The 17079-nt window shown below is 49.4% G+C and overlaps 1 protein-coding gene across 4 annotated transcripts; it reads right to left on the reverse strand.

The window, feature by feature from the left end:
- Window positions 1-1114: 1114 nt before the first annotated feature.
- PRRG3 (proline rich and Gla domain 3) lies at window positions 1115-10175 on the reverse strand. 4 transcript variants are annotated; one of them, XM_074391428.1, is made up of 5 exons: window positions 9419-9738; window positions 6558-9052; window positions 6400-6437; window positions 5045-5205; window positions 1115-4706 (listed from the first exon to the last, which is right to left on the reverse strand). In XM_074391428.1, the coding sequence occupies exons 3-5, from the start codon at window positions 6404-6406 to the stop codon at window positions 4179-4181; spliced, it is 696 nt and encodes a 231-aa protein (XP_074247529.1). In that variant the 5' UTR covers window positions 6407-6437; window positions 6558-9052; window positions 9419-9738; the 3' UTR covers window positions 1115-4178. The 4 variants fall into 4 exon arrangements, with proteins under 4 accessions (XP_074247529.1, XP_010329574.2, XP_010329573.2 ...); XM_010331272.3 differs by lacking the exons at window positions 6558-9052; window positions 9419-9738 and adding an exon at window positions 9872-10175; XM_010331271.3 differs by lacking the exon at window positions 6558-9052 and having other exon boundaries at window positions 9603-9738.
- Between the last annotated feature and the right edge of the window lie 6904 nt (window positions 10176-17079).

Consider the following 17079-nt stretch of genomic DNA (forward strand, 5'->3'; position numbering starts at 1 on the left):
AAAGCTCCCACATTTGAATATTTGGGGGCGAATGATGGAGCGGCCAGTCTGACAGCGAAGCATCTGCTTTACAGAATATTTAGAAAGATACATCACATTTATTACTTTAAATTGCAGTCTAGTTCACAAACTATGTTATTCACAGGATAAATAAAGGAGTAGAGTGAAAGGCTGCAATATCCAACATCCCTGCGATGGAGACAGAACAAGAAATCACCCTGTACATACAAGAAGTGCTGAACCCCAAAGCTGAAGGCACAGTGAAGGGATCCTTAATATCTTGAGCCTTTTCTTTGAAAAGGGTACTCATTTTAAACTGGATTCCTCTTACACAAAAGACCCTGAACATTGACTAAAGGGAGGAGTATTTCAAATATTTTTATGTAGCCAGAATCACAGCTACTGTGAATTGTCTTAAGTTGTGATTTTCTCAAAGTTCTGAAGCAGTGGGCTTCAAATTAATGAGCTTTCACTGTAGTTGCAAGCAGTCTGATTACAGTACTTTTAATTAGCTAATTATAGTGATTACTACTAGTAGAGTTCAGTGGTGGGGGTGGGGGGCGGGGGCAGGGGCTGTGCTTGTTTCTGAATTGGTGAAGTCCTGAAATGGAGCTTCATTACTTGTCAAGCTGAAAAGCCATCTAGACCAGCAGCTCTGCTGCCAAGATATCCATCTCACCCTCAACTGTGAGTGTCCACACATGAGACAGTGCACATGCACCCTCCTAGAAAGACAGAGCCTCTGTGAATGAGACAGACTCTCTCCATGATCCCTCTCTCAGACAAAAGAACAATCTAGAGGCAGTGTTGCATTTTGTTTTTCTTCTTCTCATGGGATGTTATTTGGTTGTCAAAAGATCAACTCTGGCTGGGGGTTGCGAGGCTCCACCCAGTGGGAAAAAGGAAGCATCCAGCTCTGACTACTTGACAAAGAGACACCTTCCTGTCCTGAATTCTTCATATTCGGGCTACCAAACAGGCAATGTCCAACAGATCAGGCAGACTCCTGTTTTTAGAAGCACCTGAAGGAATTCACACTCATGGCAGTGGGATTGGAAGTTGAAAGAGAGGTCCCCCAGGGCCAAGTGCTCAGCACTACGTCTCCGTCAGCCAGGGCTGGATGCAGCTGTGTGGGTGGTGTGCACATGCCAGCCACCTGTGCACCCCACTCCTGCTCTTGTGCTTTCATTTTGAAAACCAGAGGCAATGGGGAGCAAGGGAGGGAAGGATTTCAATTTTTCTTTTAAAAAATCTTAAAAAGTTTTTGGTTGAAAACAAGTGACAGTCACATTTCAAAAAATTGTTAAAGCCTTTTCGTTTTGAAAAATGATAACATCTACATAACTAGTCCCCCCGTACCCGAAGTCAATAGTCACACATCTTTCCACAAAAAGAAAAAAAAAAAAAAGCATGCCCAGGAGTGTTCAGATTTCTTTCAGCTGCTGACACCCACAGAACAGGAGCCCAGGCCAGGGGCACTATGCCAAAAGGGCGTGGTGTGAGTGAGAGTTGCACAGGGCGGGGGCCTGCAGAATGGAGCTGCTTTGTCTTCTTCCAAAGCCTTTTACCATGAGGCAAATGGTGACAACTTTGCGGGTTGGGCGTCCAATAGTTAATGTCACTTTTCCTTGCTCAGGGCCCTGTCATCAGGCTACCCAGCCCTGGGAGGGGAGGTGACATTTCTCTCTGCAGACCGGATCCCTCCTGGTACAAATATAGCCGCACACCGGCTATTGTTTCAGATAAGCAATGAGAAAAGGCAACATGCACACATAGATACACACACACACACACACACACACACACACACCCCTAGAAGTCCAAAAACAAAAATGTAGCCACAAAGGAGTTAGTATTGTATCAAATCCACCTCCATACAAAGACAAAGTTTGAAAAGATATGCACAGGGCATTCGTAAAAGCCAAACGTGCACCACAAGGGGTGATGCTCGCTGTGTGCTGTACAGTCTTTTGTCTACAGTGTGCTACAAAAACCATCCCAGAGACTGTGGTGCAACCTCACCTGGCGGAACACTATGAAGAGTCTGAACCGAACACCACAGGCTGTATTAAAGCACTGTGGCTCTTCCCACGGCCTGTTCTCAGCCCCTGACCTTGGGCTTCTTCCTGCTTTCTCCCAGTACTGCCCATCCTCAACATGATGCCAAAGGCAGCAGGTATTTCTTCGCAAACACCCTTTGGCTCTGATCAGTGGAGCTCATGTCTGGCTTTGTGCTAAGGAGGCGACATATTGGGATACGATTTTCCTCACCTGCTCCCAGGTCACACTTGGGTACCTACTTGAAGAAATATTGGGAAAGCCAGGGCTAGCCCTGAGCTTTAGGCTTCCTCAGGTCCCCCAACATGGAAAAAGCAGGGGCCTTCTAAGCCAAAAACCCCTTTGTGACGAAGGGCAGGACTGCAATGCTAAAGGTCCAGGGGAGGAAAAGACAAAGAAACGAAAGGTAGAATGCCACCTGCTCAGCATCTCTGGCCAGGGAGCTCTGGGAAGGGAGGATGAGGGAATGGAAAGGGCCAACTGACAGGAGATTGACTCCCTCAGTGGAAATTCAACATCAGAGGCATATGAGGGCCTCAGCTGAGACTGCTCCCTTATAACCTGCATCTTTCTAGAACACTCTTCCTAAGGGAAACCTCCCTGGCTCCCTGGCACTTCAAGCACTTCACAGGTATTTGCTCCGTCAACTTCCAATGAGCCTGTGAAGCAGGGGGAAGGATGGAAAACCCCAGCCACAGGGGTGAGTGGTCCAAGCTGGTGGCCTCACCGGGGTAGGAACACAAGCCTTCTGACTTGAAACACATCCCAGGGCCAGGACTCGAGCAGCCTCCAGAAGTCCTCTGTGGCCTGAAAGCGGGGCCGCATTCAAGGAATGAGTCCCAATGTCTGCCTTACAGAGATGTTTCAACAGAAAGAAGCTTGTCAATTCAGTGGGTTTTAAACTGCTGTGGTTGCCAATAAACCCAGGCTATGCATTCTTGCGCCACACAAAAATTTGCTACATTTTTTAAAGCACCACAGAGGAAAAACGGTTTGGTGCTGAGGTCAGGAGGTTAGAGACAGAAGTAGGGGGAAGTGGTATCAACAGTGTCTTGCAAGGTCACTGACAGTTAAAGAGCAGGTGTCTTCTGCCCCCCTGCTGTCCAAAGCATCACTGAAAACAGACTGGCTTCTGACAACAGCTGAGCAAACCGCAGATAGGCCTTCAACCCCAAGCCATGGGCTTTTCCACAAATAAGTGTTTTAAAAGGGACACCTTAGGACCTTCTCCCCAGGTGGGCACCATCATTAAGGAGAAATTCTTAATCTGAAGTTCAGTTTCAATGCACCATTCACAAAAAGTAGGCTCATGCCAGTGGGTAGTGGTTTGAGCACAGCTGGTCCACATGTCTGGATAGCCAAGCACACTAGAAACTGGATGGCAGAGTCCACGTGGGCCCCTTGGTCAATGTGGAAGAGGAGACTCTGCCACCCAGCCCTCTGGCCCTCATCCTTCACACACCCTGTCCTCCTTCCAGTAGTGTGGGGGAGGGGGATATCACAGATTCATGTGATGAATGAATTTCCCTTGGCCTCCTATGAATGGCCCAGGTGCTAGAGCTTTGTTCTATTGCATTCCTTATTTATTTGTCATAATTTTTTTCATTTTGTTTTCACTCAGTCCTTGTCCCTGTCCTCTAAATGTAAGCAAGGACAGAAAATACAGAACTGTGGAGGGAAAGGGGTGCTGAAAGGCTGGCTTCCCTCCCTTACATCTGTGACCCAGAGCTCCAGACATAGACAGGCTTCCAGCCAGCCCCACAGCCCCCAGGCTGGGCCTGTGAACATTCTGGCCACAATCAACTCAATGAGGTGATTCCTTTGGCATAAGAGAAGCCAGTTCCTGATGGGAAGACAGGATGATGGAGGCTTGGGGGGCATCCCAAAGAGTTGGGCACTTTGGCCTTTGGCTCTTCCTGGGGACTTTGACTCATGCATGGTTCCTACTCCCCCTCCCCACCTGTCTCTGACAACTGACTTCCTAAACTTCGCGATTAGGGAATTATTTGGCAACAAGGAGGCTAAGGCTGTTTTGTGGTGGCACAGTCTTTAAAAAGTTAAAAAGAAAATAGGAGACCTCAGAAACAGGCATTCATCCAGGACAGGGCACAAACGTCCCACTATTTGTCAGTGCCAGGGTTGGTGGCGACTATCTCCTCGTACTTAGGGGGTGGGTCGCTGTAAGACACGCTGGCCTCCTCACTGCTGCTGTCTTGGGGTGCAGTTACCTCCTCATAGGAGGGGGGAGGGGTGGCGCTGGACAGTCTGGAGAGAGAGAGCTCAGGTAGGTAGAGGGTGCTCTCAAGCCGGACTGTGGTCCTGCCCCCCCGACTGGGCCCCAGCACCACCTGGGGGCTGCTCCCTGCCTCTCGGTGCCCAGAAGGCTCCCCTTGGCTGTGTACAGTACCCCGGTACACCATGACCCTGGGGAGGCTGTGCCCAGCACGACTGGCTAGGTACCGGTTCTGAGCATAGGAGGGGTGGTGACGGGTCGCTTTCTGCAGCTGGCACCTCCAGATGATGAACAAGGCGATAACAATCAGCAATGCCACCCCCAGAAGAGGTACCACCACGTACATGGCATCTGAGCTCTGTGAGGGGTCTCGGACTGAGTAGACTGCATTTGGGTACCCCTTCCAGAACTCCATCTGCAAAACAAAACAGGATACTTATGAGAAGCTCAAGTTCCAGGTGGGCTCAGAGTCCTTCAGTAAGTCTAGTGCTTCTTACCTTTCCCCATCTGACTGGTCTCAGAGAGTTACCAGAATGTACTAAGGGCAAATGACAATGCTCTCAACTGAGGAGGACCCCAAAAGAGTCAGGCAATGGGACTGTATAGACTATATCTGTTCCCTGATGGTCCTAGTGGCTATGCCTTAGACTGGGTGGTTTTCCTTGCTTCCGATTCGTCTGCATTACCAGGACTTGTTCTTGCTATTCCTGAGGCAACTTCTACTCCCAGAACCAGCCCCAGGGTGGTACATGCCGTTTTCTCTTTGTTCTCAAACACTTCTTTGACCTCCTCGTAGCTGCAGATCTCCTCCATGCACTCTCGCTCGATGGTGCCCTGGCGCAGCTCCTCCAGGAACTCATTGGCACGAGGGAATCGTTTCAGGACCGAATGGGCATCCTTGGCCTCCAGAAACACTGAAGAGAGAGCTCTACTAAGGCCTGGAATGGGGAGATGCCCAAGGGCTCCTTCAAACCAGGCCCAGCCCAGCAACTGAAGCATAATTATGCAGGGAAACAAGGCTGAGTGAGCAGGCAAGACATCAGGCTTCTGAACAAGGACATGACCAGCCCTTTGTACAAGGGATGGAAGGACTGACATTCTTTTGTGCCATGATACACCTGTCTAGAATATCATGGTCCCAACAAGGCTCAGGCCCCTGGCTACATGGAAGAAAGTGGGAGCCAACTGCCAGGAATGTGCATGTTGCACAGGAACAAGAAAGAATAAGGATTGTGAGGAGATAATCTTCAGTGTCTAAATCTCCAGTTATCTTCTGCATCACCTTGAAAAATGAAAGTTGGAGCAATTGCCATGAGAAGGTGTTCTTCTATAAGGCCGATACTGGTGGAACTAATAATACCGGATAATCCTAGAAGACTCCACCAGGGTGGCGTTCCTCCACCTGAATGTCTATCTGTGCCACCACATCATCCAGAATCAATAGTCTTGCTCAAGAAAATGTAATGCAAAGCCAGCCTTGGCTAGATCAGGCAAGTTGGCATACATGGGCCTAAGAGCACCTCTGGGGATGGGAAGTAGAAAGGTTCAAATGCAGAGTGTAAGCCTTTACAGCTGGGGCACAGACTCGCCCTCAAATACTCTCTTTGCGTGGTGGGCATATCTACTTATTCCAGAGAAAGAGAGACCCAGCTACAACCTGGCTGACCAGAATAGCTTGAGCTCTGCACCCACATAAACCTGACCTGAGACTGTAAAGGATGAAAGAAGAGTTGATGTTTGCTCCTGGTGTTCAACTAGAAGTGGGACTTCCTGGTTCCCATGTGAAGCAACTCCCCCTGGATGCCCATTCTGGTATGTCTTTGCCAGCAGGCAGGTACCCTTCCCCAGACCCTATGGCCTGTCACATTAGTGTCACTCAGGAAAGCCGGGGTAGGTACATATCTACAAGTGACATATGTTTCAGAAGGGAGCCAAGGAGTTGAGAGGGCAAAATTGCTACTCAGCCAGCCCCTTGGAACATGGCTCCAGGGCAGGCCACCTGGTTGGAGAGGGGGCAGGGAAGCTGGGAAGGGTTTGAAACCTGACTCATGAGCCCCTAGGCATGGCCCTCCACTGCTCTCCACATGCCTGGACCTGGAAAAACTCACCTGCCATGATGCTCCCTCAGCTCCAGGGTCTCAATTCTCTGGAGTAAGAAAAAAAAGCAAAGCTGCAGTGAAACCACATCTAGAAATTTACAGGGCACCCTCTTGGCTCTGGGATGTGCCTCCCTCCCACTGGCCTGGTCAAAAGGTTGAAGCAGTACCCTGTGGGGTGCATTGTCCTCCGTGTTGCCATCCATAGCTTCTGCTGCTTCTCATTCTGCCTCAAGCTTTTCTCCAGAGACCTCTCCAGGCCCAGGAGGGTCCAGAGCAAACCTTTCAGCGTTTTCCCCCAGGAACATATTCTGAGCATCTATAAAACCTAAGGGTTGACTTTTTTCTTTAAAAAAGAAAAGCTCCTACAGGCTGAGGCTCCTCCTTCCTTGCTCACTTCAATGAATCTTTACAAATTCCAATTGGAAAGGATGTCAGAGACAGATGAGGAAATAAAGCCCAGAGAGACTAGACTCAGGCAAGGTTAAGCAAATCAACAGTGACAGTGGCAGGATCAGAATTTACAACTAATTTTGATCACAATGGTGAGTCACAGATACCTACAATGACAAGCATGTTCCCTGAAAACAAAGCTTAACACGGCATCAACCATCTCAAAAGTAACTGCCCTGCTGGGACTAACCCATGGTAACCTTTGGTGGACACATGTCCTACAGGGTCACATGCTCCATGCACAGCGATGCTGCATTCTTCATATTCCCAGGCATATCTAGAAGGCCCAAACCCAGGTGACTCACTGTGTTCATCTTCACCGGACAAGGAAGTAAGATACCTGGAATCTTCTGGAACCAGGCCTCTCTTCCCTCTTTGTATTAATGCTCACAGCATGGAGTACCAAGATGTGAATTTAGATGACCAACACTAAGACGCTAACTAAGAGTTGCCCCTAGTGTGACCTATTGTCCAAAAGCCTTTCTCCTGCTAAGGAGCTCTCCAGTCACTACCTAAACCATGCTCACAGCACACTGCTTCCTCTGTTTCTCCCCACAACACACACACCCACTCACACACACATTCTGGAGCCCTCGCTGAACTGTTCATATCTGGGAGCAATCACCCCACTGCTTCCCTCCTCAAGCAGAAGCTCTGGTTTTATGACTAACTGAATGCAAGACACATGAACTGCAGAACCCATTGAGCCCTCCTTTCTGCCTAGACTGCCAGGAAGTTCAGTGTCACTATTGCCAGTCAAGCACAGGCACCCTGGAAGCCCGGCTGTTAAGCAAATATGCTTCTGTCCTGTGATATGGTATACAGCTTTCTATTTATGTTTTCAGTGTCTTATTGTGCATTTATAACATGTTTCCTAATCCTTTTGGGAAACAGTATATAATAAAAAATTTAGGCTGGACGTGGTGGCTGGTGCCTGTAATCCCAGCACTTTGGGAGGCTGAGTTGGGCCGATCACTTGAGGTCAGGAGTTTGAGACCAGCCTAGCCAAACTCCTGACCTCAGGTGATCAGTGAAAATCCTGACCTCAGGTGATCAGCCTAGTGAAACCCCATCTCTACTAAAAATACAAAAATTAGCTGGGCACGGTGGTTCACGCCTGTAGTCCCATCTACTTGGGAAGCTGAAATAGGAGAATCGTTTGAACCAGGGAGGAGGAGATTACAGTAAGCAGAGATTGCACAACTGCACTCCAGCCTGGGCTACAGAGCCAGACTGCATCAAAAAAAAAAAAAAAAAAGGAAAAATAAACAAAGAAAGAAAAGAAAGAAAAAGAAAAGAAGAGAAAAGGAAAGAAAGAAAAGAAAAGAAAAAGAAAATTAAGGGGAAAATAGCAAATCTGACATCCATTTGTGGAAACGCCACGTCAAGGGCTTTCTGTTTTGAGCCCTGCAACAATCCCACTCAAAGCTATCAACATGTGAATTTGTCAACAGATGGGCCTGCCTTGTGAGACAGTTGGCCTTCAGTGTTTGTCAGAACCAAGATGGAATATGATCTCAAAATTCTGCTTGCATTATGGATGGCTGAGATTTCTGTTGTGAGGGTGTGGATGTAGTATGCCTCACAGCAAGGATTTTTTTTTGATTGAAGAAAAATGGCACTGTTGTATCTAGGTTTCAAAAGAATGCATACGGTCTTAACTAATAAGGAAACAGAAAAATATGTTGCACTGCTTATCAAAGGAAACGACAGTGTTTTTTTTTTTTTAAAACAAATGTGGAAAAATTACATAATTTATTACATATGTCCACCTTTTGTCCCCCACACAGCTAGCTTTGGTCAAAGGTGACTATATGTCACACCTATCATAGACCTGAGTACATGTTATCCTGACACACCTGCTACAGTCATCAGTTCATTTTTAAGCTTCAATCAAGCCAGGAACCCCCACAAAACAGCAATTAGCAATTCTGTAGCCACCGTCACTGCTGCTGCTGCTGCCTGCCATAAGGCCTCTTCCTCCTCCCTCCCCAAAATGTAGCGCCTGCTTCTTCCCCTATAAATACACCATCAATAGACAGTTACTATGGCAACAATGAGGAAGCAAGCATGAGGGTTCCAAGACAGAGAATGATGCTGCAGCCACACATGTATATGTCCCTCCTGCCCCTGGTGGATACTGTAAAGCTGACAGTAGGCAGAAGGAATTTTTAACCCACTCCCCGCAGGAACCCAGCTGAATCCTGACAGCCTGGAAAGGAAGGAAGGCAGAGAACTGGTCACCACAAAGACCTTGCTTAACTTTACCCTAGACTGAAGCTTCTGAATCTCAGCAGTTTGGGACACAACTCCCAAAGTCCCTCACATGAAGCCTGGTGACCAACAGAGCACCTGGTGTCCCAAGACATGGCCTCCAAAGCACTTCTCCAAACCCTAGACTTTATTTCCATCCCTGAGAACTGATCGCCAGGAAAAGGGTTCCGTGATCTCCAAATCGCATGACTCATCAACCCACCCAGTGACACGGCAACTCCCAAATTATGCTCAAACTCAAACTCTGGGGGCCCCTTGTCCCCTTCCACTCAGGCCAGCCCTGAAAGTGCCTGTCCTCACTCACCTTCGCTGGACACCAGCGTCCTGACCCAGCAACACTCTTCTCCCGGGGCTTCTCTCCCCGCATCACCTTGGCCCCGCCGGGCCTCTAGATTTTCCCTCCCCAACAATGCCTCACGCCCAGCTCGTTGGCCCTGGACACGGAACCGTGCCCTCGGGACTGGGACACCCAACCCAAATGGCCTCACCGTTCTCCGGGCCCAGGAGGCGGCCGCCCTGTTTGCGCACGCAGCCCGCCACCTCGCTGCTTCGCCTCTTCCAGCAGGGCCCCTGTCCCCGCCCACCTGATCCCCATCGGCCAAGCCCCCCGGCCCAGCCCAGTTGTCTCCTCCCTCCCTCCCTCTCCTCCCCGCTGCCCTCCCACCGCCTTGGACACCCTGTCGCCCGCCCTGCCAGGGCCAAAGTGCTCCTGGAACCCCCGCCCCTTGCAACCGGGCGCCCAGGCCCTATCCATTACCTCGGCACCCCCCTGCCTGCCCCTGGTCTTCTCTAGGGGATCCGCAGCTGCCCGCCCCCCACACCCCGCCGCGCCAGGTCTGGCCTCGCGCCCCGCGTCTCGCCCGCCAAGACCGCAGTGCCCAGATCGCCAGGCCGCGATCGTTGCGCTGCCCAGCGCACCGGATCGCCGGGCCGCCTGGCAGAGGGGAGGAAGGAGGGGTGGGGGCGACAGAGTGGGCCGAGGGGGTTGGGAGAGCGGCGGGGTAAGCTGGGCCGGAGGGGCGGCGGCGCGCACTAAGCACTGCGCGCCCGCGCCCCACTCCGCCGGCGCCGCCCCTGCCCCCGCCCGTGCCGCCGGGGGGCGGGGCCTGACCGGCGGGCCTAGGGCACACAGAGTACCCTTGACCAAAGCCCTGGTCCAGTCATGACCCAAGGAGTGGGCCCTCGGAAGATAGGGCGCAGTAGCGAGCTCGGGCGGCCGCGCCCAAGGCCCGCGCGCCAGGCTTCCCTGAGCAGCCCAACCCCCGTCCTGTCCTCAACCCAGCTCACCTGCCATTCAGGCCCGCCCGGCTCCTGGGGCCGCCGAAAAGAGCGGGGCGCTAGCCTGCAGCCAAGGCCTGCCTTGCCAGGGTTCCACAGTGCCCGCAGAAGAAGGGCCGGGTCGAGGCCGCGTTCTGCCAATGACTGGGTGACCTTGGCTTCTTCACTTACCTACCCCCACCCTGACCCGGGAAGACAGGCTTCTCTCCTGCAAAGTCCGAGAAATGGGTAGAATTCTGCCTCCCTCGTGAGGCTGCAGAGCATTGAGGGAGGAAATGGGTTTGGAAAAGTCTCAGAAGAAGAAATCTTCTGGCATTCAAGGAGCACTAAATGAGGGCTTCTTTGGAGGCCGCATTGTGAGAGATTTAGCATGGCAGGACAAGACGCAGAGCAGAGATGAGACTGGGCGAGAGGAACCACATGACAAGTCGACTGCTAAGAGATGGGCAAGAGGGATCAGAGTGGGCTGAGGTTCTGGGTCTAGGAAAGCCTCCCTCCGAAGAGGGGCCAGGTGCCCCTGCTGAGTTTTCAGGGTTCCTTTCTGTTCTTTGCACCTCTAGAACACGGCTAGGCACTGGGGTTGGCATCCGAATCCTCCCTCCACCCCAAGTGATGCCTTTGATGGGAAGAGTCTCAGAAGGTGTTTCCAGAATCACTCGCACCCCTATCCCAGGTGGGTAATAGCAACCTGCCCTGCCAGGTGGCAGAAGAGAGGTGGGAGAATGCCTTCATAGCCACCGGCCTCCCCTCTAATCCCCAGGGCCCAGCTCCCTAGCTCCCTGGACGCCCACCCCTACGCTTCTCTCCCAGCATGGTGCTTTTCCCTCCATTTCTTCACCCCTGGCTTGTTTGCTATTCCATGGCTGCAGGAATCTTCCTTGTCCATGCAGATCTTCTATTGACCTCCCCCCAAGCCCCCGGAGCCTGTGGGGCAGAGTTCCGCAGGCTCTTCTGGAACTAATCTCCTGAGTTTCCTAGCCCAACAGCATGTTCCCATCCTAATCGTAACACTGCATAGACCACGTACACCCGACTGTTGAAAAGGGAGCTCTTCCAGTATGTGCTCAAGGGTCTATGGCTTCGTCTCTCCTCCTGGCACTCCCAGTTGAGCTTCTGCCTCCAGCAACAGGAGGCTACTTCTACTTCCCTCTGCCCTGAATGCCCTTCCTCCCACTGTGGACCTGGTGCACTTGCATTCATTCTTCCCACACAGTGAACATGACAGCTATACTGTGAGGTCTTGCAGGATCCTCCTCCCACCCCAGTTGACCATTCCACTCTCACTCCTATCTACAGACTATGAACATGGGGCTTCTGTGGATCACAAGTGTGGGGAGGAGGAAGAGCAGTGCCTCCTACTGCCTGCTGCAATTCTTGGCGGTACTACATGACAGGCTCTATTATCTCCAGCAAGTGAATTGACCTCTCTGCATCTCGGTTTCCTTACCTTTCAGATGGGAATGATGCTAACAGTGCCTGCCTCAAAGTGTTGCTAAGCAGGTAATGGAGCTAATCACATAGAGTGTTCCTGGCGCCTCAGTGTGAGCTTAATGCATATCAGCTGTGGCTTGCATCCCCCTACATTTTGTTCATTTGATAGCTCACTTATGTGCACACTTGCCTCCTCTCTCTTGGGGCCAGGGACCTTGTCTCTTCCTGTGTCCCTAGCATCTTGCACAGAGCCTCATCCACAGCTTGTGCCCTCTAGAGCCTTGTAAAGCTGAGGCTGGAGGGGCTGGGGCTGAAATGAGGAGTTGGCATGAGGGTCAGCCTTCAAGTTAGCACCATGAGGGCTTCTATTTTCCCAGTGGACACCAAAGGCAGCTCTGACTGCTGCTTCCTCCCTGTGGGAAGCCTGAGTCATGGGGTATCAGCTTTGTCCATACTCTTCGGTTTCCTCAGTGAGAAGGCTTTCTAACTATCCTCAGGATGGCTCCACACACTGCTGAGAACTGATGATTTTAGATTGTGATGATTTCACATGATTTTAGATTGTGGTCTCAATGGCACCCCCTGCACCAGTATGTTGAAGGCTTGTCCACTGGCTGCACCACCTGGCCAGGCACCAGACACTTAGATTACCTCAAGTGGCTTTCCTTTTCTACTCAAATTGCAATGATGTTAGCCTCCCCTAGGCTACTGGCATAGCTCTGACCCTCACTATCTAAATGAACCTTCACTTCACTCTCCCAGCCTCCATCACATTCAACATTCACCCTCCTCTTCCTTCTGCATTGCTGAGCAGTTTTCTGAATGCCTATCATGTGTAAGGCACTGCATTAAGGATCGTGGAGGGCACAGCTCCAAGAAGTGGGAAAAGACAGATCATAATTCTGTAAAAATTCCCCACACAATGTGAGAGGACAGTTCCTACATCCCAGACTTGACCCACCTTCTTACCTGTTCCCATTTCTGTTCCAAATCCCATTTGGCAGAGCTGGAGTTGTGGATGTATGACCCATGGAATCAGACAGGGCCCTGTGCTTAAGAGGGCTCTGGACACTTGACTCAAGGCTGTCCTATTACTATCTTGAAATCCTAATGCTTTCTGATCAAGAGGCCTTCATTTTTACTTTCACTGTATCCCACAACGTATGTAAGTGATTGTGCCTATGGGTGGCATTTTCAATATCCCCATTCCTATCCCAGGGAACAGAATTCTCAATCACCCACAACTTGTCTGACTCCTCACCTTCTCCCCTCTGCAAACCTTGGCCTCTTTCGTCATGTCTCAACACCACCAATTCCATTACCTTCCTCCATGTTGTCCCTTCCCAGCCCCATCTGTATCCCTCACCCTTTGGCTGAGAGGAGAGCTCTCTGCCAACCTCATTTACTCCCAGAGCTTCACTCTTTCTGTACCACTCATTCATTCCAGAATTCTTTTTCTTTTTTTTTTTTAATTGTACTTTAGGTTCTGGGGTACACGTGCAGATCTTGCAGGATTGTTGCATAGGTACACACATGCCATGGTGGTTTGCTGTCTCCATCCCCCATCACCTACATCAGGCATTTCTTCCAGTGTTATGCCTCCCAAACCTACCCATCCCCTGCTGTCCCTCACCTAGACCACCACCCCCCAACAGACCCCAGTGTGTGATGTTCCCCTCCCTGTGCCCATGTGTTCTCATTGTTCAACATCTGCTTATGAGTGAGAGCATGCGGTGTTTGGTTTTCTGTTCTTGTGTCAGTTTGCTGAGAATGATGGTTTCCAGATTCATCCACGTCCCTACAAAGGACATGAACTAGTCCTTTTTATGGCTGCATAGTATTCCATGGTGTATATGTGCCACATTTTCTTTGTCAAGTCTATCATCGATGGGCATTTGGGTTGGTTCCAGGTCTTTGCTCTTGTAAACAGTGCCACAGTGAACATATGTGTGCATGTGTCTTTATAATAGAACGATTTATAATCCTTTGGGTATATACCCAGCAATGGGATTGCTGGGTCAAATGGAATTTCTAGCTCTAGATCCTTGAGGAATCGCCACACTGTCTTCCACAATGGTTGAACTAATTTACACTCCCACCAACAGTGTAAAAGTGTTCCTATTTCTCCACATCCATTCCAGAATTCTTTATCTGAGCTCCGCTGCCCCCATCCTTTTATGTCCTGACTGAGCCTAAACATTAATCCTTATCCTGTAAAAGACTCATTCCATCTCTGCAACCCAATCAACAAGTTAATCAGATGTTATGGATTGAATACTGTCCCTCTCCAAATTCACATTGAAATCCTAATCTCCAGTGCTCCATAATGTGATCATACTTGGAAAGAGAGCCTTTAAAGAGGTTATTAAAGTAAAATAGGGTCATTAGGCTGAACCTTAATCCAGTGTGACTAGAGTCCTTATAAGAAGAGGAAATTGGAACACAGGCATGTACAGAGGGATGACTATGGGACACACAGGGAGAGTGTGCTGTGGCCATCCACAAACTAGCAAGAGAGGCTTAGGAGAAACCGATCCTACCCACACCTTGATCCCAGACTTCCAGCCTCCAGAACTGGAAGACAATACATTTCTGTTCCTCAAGCCACCCAGTCCACAGTACTTACTTTGTTAAGACAGACTGAGCCAACTCCCACATGAAGTATTTATGTAGTGATATTATGCACTATGCACTGTTCTAGGACCTGGGATTACAGAAGCCAACAAAGTAAATAAAAACTCCTATCTTCATGGATATTAGACAAAAAAGTCGAAGATACAGGATGCAGGATGATGATTGGTGCCATGGAGAGAAGTGAAGCAGCAATTTCAAATAAAGTAGTCAGGGAATGCCCCACTGAGAAGATGGCATTTGAACCAAGATTTGAAAGAGGTGAGGGGCCATCTTATTCCAGGTCAGGAAATTCACATGTGCAAGAGCCCTGGGAGCAGAGACTTAGCATGTTCTAAGAAGCTGATGTGCTGAAGTGAAGCAAGTCAGAGAAGAGGGTGGTAGGCGATTAGGTCAATATAAGACAGGGATAGTGAGAGATCATAAGGGACACTGTAGACCACTGTCAGGACTTTGGCTACTAGTCAGAGTCATGTGGAGAGACAGTGAGGATTCTGAGGGAAGGGTAACTACGATCTGATTTCTATTTTACTACCATGATCTGATTTCTATTTTACATCAGGCAATGCAATGGAAGTCATAAGATGCAGGCATATTCTATATAGATTTTTATGGAAGACTCATTAGGGTTTGATGCCAGTTTGGAGTTGGGCTAGGACAGAAACAGAAATCAATTACGGCAGTAAGGTTCTCAGTCTGGGGAACAGGAAGGATGGAGGTGATTTAAGTGAGATAAGAAAAAACAGTCATGGAATAGGTTATCTAGATGAGTCTGAAGTTCAGGGGCAATATCAAGGCTGGAGATATAATGAGAGAGTAAATAAAATTTCATTCATGTTGCAAGTCATAAGGCTGGATTGGATCCACAAGATAGTGATTGCAGAGAAAGCAAAGCAGCCCTGGAATGAAGCCCCAGGCAGTCCTACATTTAGATGAGGTAAAGGCAGCAAGTGAGTCAGAAAGGACTGATGGGTGAGGCAGGAGGGGCACAGCAAGACATGGAGGCAACGGCAGAAACTACATCGGCAAAGAGGCAGTGAGTGGCTATTCCAATTCTATGGACTGGACAAGTAAGAAGACAACAAAGAATTGAGTATCATTTCTGTCAATGTGGAGGTCATGAATGTCTTTACAGGGGCCATTTCCAGGAAAATGTGGAGGGACAAGAGTTGAAAAGGAACTGAAAACAGTGAGTACCCAATGATTGACAAGTCTTGTAAGGAGTTTTGCTGTAAAGGAGAACAGGGAAACTGGGGTTGGGAGTGGTAGGGACATAAGGGGACAAGATAAAAGTATTTTTAAAATATGAGATAAATTCCAGTGCAGTAACATATTTGTATGCTAATAAGCCAGTAAAGAGGGAAAAAATGGTGATGCAGAAGGGAGAGACATAGATGGAGGTAGGTGGGAGAAGCAATGACAGAGCTTGGAAAAGAACCCTCTGGGCTGCATGGAGGGCCGTCTTGAGGGTTGATGGCCAAATACTTTAAAATTAAACTACTCAGCATATGTGTGTGGCTCTCTCCAACCATATTCAATTGTGGAGATTTAGAGAAGGTAAAGTTGGATTTCATCAGGGTTGGGGTTTTGCCAGATGAGTATAAGGATATAACAGAGAGACAGAGTAGTTTTGTGTGGATTCAAGGGAGAAATGGTAATCATTGATCATGGATTTTAGGCTGGGTAAGGAGGGAGGTAATGGCATAATCAGGGTTTGGTGAAGGAGAGTGAAATAAACAGTAGAATCTTTGGTTTGAGGGTCGCCGTAGAGGTCAAAGGACTGTCGTAATACTAAAAGGAGTGAGCTGGTGGTTGGAGAGCTGGATGCATGAAATGGAGGTTCTGGACAGAGGATGATTATAGATGTCAACTAGGTATGACTGTAGAGGAAATGGCTGAGTTACAGAACAGGGCAGGAGCACTGGTAGAGAGTAGGTCAAGGGAGTAAGAGATCAAGGAGTAGGATGATCTATGTAAATATTGAAATTACCAGTAACTTTGCCATCCTCCCACCCACACACACCCTGGGCCCCAACCTATACATACGCCCTAAACCAGTAAAAAGAATTCTTAGGTAGACAAGTTCCCATGGCTGTCAACCCCAGTGCATCTCATTTTCCCTACTGCCACATCCTGGACACTGTAGGCACTGTAGCTACCACCTCCACCCCTGAGAGCATGTTCCTTTCCTAGGCCAGACCTCTCAGGATGTCATTACCACACCACTGTCATCAACCACACTTGAGGGCTCTAAACCAGGCATCCCCAAACTACGGCCTGCGGGCCGCATGTGGCCCCCTGAGGCCATTTATCCCGCCCCCCGCCGCACTTAAGGAAGGGGCACCTCTTTCATTGGTGGTCAGTGAGAGGAGCACAGTATGTGGTGCCCCTCCAACGGTCTGAGGGACAGTGAACTGGCCCCCTGTGTAAAAAGTTTGGGGACAACTGCTGTAAACTCAAGTCCAGATGCATTCCTCACCCCTGAATCTTATTATTGGAGTTAAGGGATGGGAATCATGCTGATTTCCAGAAGGGGTTGAGTTTCTGGAGCCACTCTCTTTCCTTGAATATTCACCAAGCATCGTAGTTAACACCAACCACTAGCCTCTGGTCATTGGGAATGGA

Source organism: Saimiri boliviensis, chromosome X (assembly GCF_048565385.1).
Source record: "Saimiri boliviensis isolate mSaiBol1 chromosome X, mSaiBol1.pri, whole genome shotgun sequence".
Lineage (NCBI taxonomy): Eukaryota > Metazoa > Chordata > Mammalia > Primates > Cebidae > Saimiri > Saimiri boliviensis.